Genomic DNA, 4,828 nt, shown 5'->3' with positions numbered 1-4,828 from the left:
ACACCATCCGCTGACTCATCAGGAGCACGCCCAGACATTGTCGGGAGTGCAAACAGGCATGCAGGGGCCATACACACTACTGAGTCACATTATGAGTTGCTGTAATAAAACTCACGTGAGTTGGATCAGCCCGTGATTTAAATTTTTTCTACTTTGCTTTTTGGTGTGATTTTGAATACAGTCCTCACTGGGTTGATGATTTTGGTTTCCACTGACCATTGTTACGTCAATTTGTCATTAACAAACTATACAATGTACATCAGTAAAGATTTTCAACTTCAGTAACTTGTTCATCAAAATCTGTTGCGTGATTTAAGTGTTACCCTTTTTTGAGCAATATAGATTTATAGATACATAATAGATAGATAGATAGACAGATAGATAGATAGATAGATAGATAGATGGTCTGATGAGTCTGGATTTCTGCTGCGACATTCAGATGGTAGGGTCAGAATTTGGTGTAAACAACATGAAAGCATGGATCCATCCTGCCTTGCATCAAGGGTTGAGGCTGGTGGTGGTGGTGTAATGGTGTGGGGGATATTTTCTTGGCACACTTTGGGCCCCTTAGTACCAACTGAGCATGGTTTAAACACCACAGCCTACCTGAGTATTGTTGCTGACTGTCCATCCCTTTATGACCACAGTGTACCCATCTTCTGATGGCTACTTCCAGCAGGATAACGCACCATGTCACAAAGCTCAAATCATCTCAAACTGGTTTCTTGAACATGACAATGAGTTCACTGTACTCCAGTGGCCTCCACAGTCACCAGATTGAGCACCTTTGGGATGTGGTGGAACAGGAGATGCACATCATGGATGTGCAGCTGACAAATCTGCAGCAACTGTGTGATGCTATCATGTCAATATGGACCAAAATCTCTGAGGAATGTTTCCAGCACTGTGATGAATCTATGATACTTAGAATTAAGGCAGTTCTGAAGGCAAAAGTGGTCCAAGTGGCCGGTGAGTGTATAACTCTTGTGCGCATTTATTCCATACATTAAGGCATTAAGTGTGGTGGTGCGCTTATTTGCCCGTCAGTACTGTAAAGTCAGGAAGGCGCGTCATGCAGCCTCCGGAGCAGAGAGGGAAATGTTTTTATAGCTCTCTGAATCAGTGTATTGTGCAGGAATGAGGTGAGTCCACATGGCAGGTTTACCTTCGCCTCTTTATAACAACAACAGGCGCAGTGTCTTTTCACTGAACTACCGTAAAACCAGCTGAATTAACTAAAAATGAGTCCATCTGATGTCGACGGTTTCTCTTGAAGGCAATGAGGATTGTGTTCACACTTGGCATCTTTGCAGTAGTTAGGCTAAAATGATTTAAGTTTTAAAAGTGCAAGTGTTTATGTTTTTATTTATTTAAACAGTGCAACGTGTCATTGTATCCACCGCTGCCACATCAGCTGGCACAAGTCAGGACAGAGTTTGTGGGAGATCAATCATTCATGCCGTGAAAGGCAAAAGTCCATGTTGTGAGGTTAATGTGTCCACAGCAGGAGTGTTGCTTTTTGAGACTCTTACACAAATGTTGGCATTGTGCCATTATGATAAGTAAGGGGAATCAGTTCATACTTTTGTTTTCCCTGCCAATCAAACCACAGGAAACACTTAATGAAACACGTGATGATGTCATTGCTGAGGGTCAGCTTTAACGGGAGTAGGACACAACTGTCACTTGCTTTCATCACTGAGTATGCTCTACATTTGTATATGCATCTGACAGCTTTAGTTACTAGTTACTTAGCAGATGCAGATCTAAGAATACATACTATAGTCAGCAAATGAATCATGATATTAGTATATCAATAAGGCTTTAGCTGTCACCTGGGGGAAATACACAAGTTACCCAGCTCTATGTAAATTAATATACAAAGAATTCAAAGTTAGCTCCACATTCATAAGCTGCAGCACATAAATGCATTAATGAATATAATCTATTAATATGATATCCTCCTGAGACCCTGTGTCCTCATATGTGGACATCACTATTGTGGTTTTACTTGACCTTATACTTAATTCTACTTAAATTAGACCTGTTCTCCTCATCTGTGGACACTTTTTTGTGCCATCTTGTAAAAACAAGATGGCGGCCATGTCTGCCAAGTCAGTCTGCCGCCATTCCCGACACAAAAGTGGACAAGGTACAGAACCTGATCACATTTGATGGTTGAAATTTGTTAAGGTATGATTAATAATGTTTGTTGTTTGATATGGCAACAAGTTTGACCAATTTTAGCAACAGTAACAAGCTAAGACACTGCTAATTATGAAGCACTCGTTTGAAGACACTGGGACTTTATTATTGTCTCGTTTGAGGACATTAGGACTCAATTTTTCGTTGACAGTGTTTAGTTTTTTTTATACTTGTCTGGTCCTACCGATCCCAAATAGCTTGGAGAAATTAAAAATGCATACCACGCAAAAGTTCAGGTCTCAGGAGGATGTAGCCTATATGATTCTGAAATGGGCTCTACAATACAATCACTACTTTGACTTTAGTCCTTTAAGTATATTTTGGTGGTAATGCTCTTGTACTTTCACTTTTTCAATGCATGACTTTTACTTGTAACAGAGTATTTATACAGTGTGGTACACTACTTAAATACTAGTACTTCTTCTACCACTGTGATCTACTGGAGTCCAAAGTGAAAAGTTTTGTCTGATCAACAGTCCATAAGCCAAATGTATTCAATTTAATATTTGAAACAGAGGAAATTAGCAGATAATGAAATTGCCCAAATCATTTTTAATCTTTCACCTTAAGGTCCCCCCTGCTGGCACATCTTCTTCTCGCCCTGCTCCTGGCAGCAGGGAGAGATGTCACAGGGGAGGAGCTGGACAGGAAGCCCAACTTTGTTCTGATGATGGTGGACGACCTGGGCATCGGTGATATAGGATGCTACGGTAATGACACCATCAGGTCAGTTCTCTTAACGAATGTGTTTCTGTGTACATCTTCCATTTATGTTTCTATTTTCTCGATTTTATGACTTTTCATTATCAGTAACGTTTTTTTATCATCGTCATCATCATCATCATCGCAGCCTGTATATTACATCATATCTTAGGTTCACGATATCTCTGTTTCTTGTCTCACTCTGATGTGCTGCCTGGAATTGAATGTGTTTTTATTTTATATCTATATGCCTCTCTTTTACCTACTTATTATACCTATTTACACCTGTTCTGTCCATATAGGACTCCTAACATAGACAGACTTGCTTCTGAAGGGGTTAAGTTGACTCAGCACATTGCAGCTGCTCCTCTCTGCACCCCAAGCCGTGCTGCTTTTATGACAGGTCGCTACGCGTTCCGCTCAGGTAAGAAAACTGTTAAACTTATTTGCCAGTGCAAATAGGAGCATCCTGGTCATATTTGTACAGCGATGTTTGACAGTATGTTCCATGTTTGTTTGTTTGTTTTATTTTTGCCCATGTGTGTGTCTTTTGACTAGGATTGGGTAGCTTTGGCCGTGTGCAGGTGCTGCTGTTTCTTGCGGGTTCAGGGGGGCTGCCACCCAGTGAGACCACCTTTGCTAAGAGGCTGCAGCAACAAGGATACACCACAGGCCTAGTGGGTGAGAGGAGCTAATGTGATCATTTCTTCTGTGGTCCTGTGGGGAAATTTCATCATGTAGGTGCTTGAAGCTGGGTCAGCTATACAGAAGGGCACCTGCATGTTTACACACAGCTCTGTACTTGTACTTTTACATTTACACACCAAGCCCTACATGATTTTGCATATGGCGTATACACGGTTTTGTGCACAGTAAAGAAAGACTCACGAATGTATGTAGGATGTTGAAATTAAGCAATTTTGCAAGTGCATCGCTGCCATGTATTCACATTCCTGCCATCTATCTCTCTATCTTTTTCTCTCTGTGTGTCTCTGCAGGTAAGTGGCACCTGGGTGTGAACTGTGAACACAGAGGGGACCACTGCCACCATCCGAACCAACATGGCTTCAGCTACTACTACGGCTTACCGTTCACCCTGTTCAACAACTGTGTGCCTGGAGAGGGAAATGATGTCCTGGCAGACTTCGAGCGTACACTCCGATATCTGACCATGATGCTTGGGGTTGGACTTTTCACACTGGTGGGTGATTTTCTCAGTTGGCCTGTTTAGATTTTTCCCCTTAGAAATGATCCCACTAAGGTACTTCTGATTATGATGTCAGTTGTGCCCTTGCGCCACTCTGATACAGTTGCTGGGGGGTTGAATAATGGTCCAAAGTTAGGCAAAATTATGGCAAGGGAACAACTGCCGTGCCCACTTTCAAAGAGTTTCACCTCCAGATATATGAATGAAAATGTGTTCTACCCACGAGTCTCCCTTAAACTTGAGAAGGCTTGTTCCCAGTACATGTTTTGTTCTTGATAATCAAAGTACTTCTTCAAATAAAAGCTGTATATTTGTCTTTTAATAGGGATTCACCAGTTTGAAAATTCCGAGCCATTAAAGATACCGATGTTTAAAATAACAATTTGGCAGATAGCTGATACCAATGTTTTTATAATCTTTATTCTTTTGTTTTTGTTGATATTTATTCCCTCTTTTGTAACAGGGACACAAAGAAATCTACACTATAAAAATATCTAAAGGACAACTTCGGTATTTTTCAACCTGGGCTCTATTTCCCCATGTGTATGTGTGCGTATGATTCATGGGTACCACTTGTTCCAAAATTGGTTCAGTATTGAGGCGCGAAACGAGCTAAAACGGTAATGGGGGCAAATGCGTCCCGTATAAAAGTGCTTTTTTTCGCCACTGACTGGTTCAGATCGCCAGTGCTATCTCTGTAGATAGCATATTGTA

General features: G+C 41.2%; 1 protein-coding gene across 1 annotated transcript in view; it reads left to right on the top strand.

Annotated features, from left to right (window-relative positions):
• The first annotated feature begins 1,045 nt into the window (after positions 1-1,045).
• Positions 1,046-4,828, top strand: part of arsh (arylsulfatase H) — an 18,907-nt gene continuing 15,124 nt past the window's right edge. Inside the window, exons 1-5 of the mRNA XM_050048609.1 lie at positions 1,046-1,142; positions 2,776-2,931; positions 3,210-3,331; positions 3,466-3,588; positions 3,906-4,108. Coding sequence (XP_049904566.1) covers positions 1,138-1,142; positions 2,776-2,931; positions 3,210-3,331; positions 3,466-3,588; positions 3,906-4,108 — 609 coding nt within the window. The 5' untranslated portion in view covers positions 1,046-1,137. The remainder of the gene's footprint in view (positions 1,143-2,775; positions 2,932-3,209; positions 3,332-3,465; positions 3,589-3,905; positions 4,109-4,828) is intronic.

The sequence above is a fragment of the Epinephelus moara genome, chromosome 7, assembly GCF_006386435.1.
Source record: "Epinephelus moara isolate mb chromosome 7, YSFRI_EMoa_1.0, whole genome shotgun sequence".
NCBI lineage: Eukaryota > Metazoa > Chordata > Actinopteri > Perciformes > Serranidae > Epinephelus > Epinephelus moara.
Note: the sequence above shows the minus strand (reverse complement) of the source record. Positions and strands in the feature narration are given on the sequence as shown.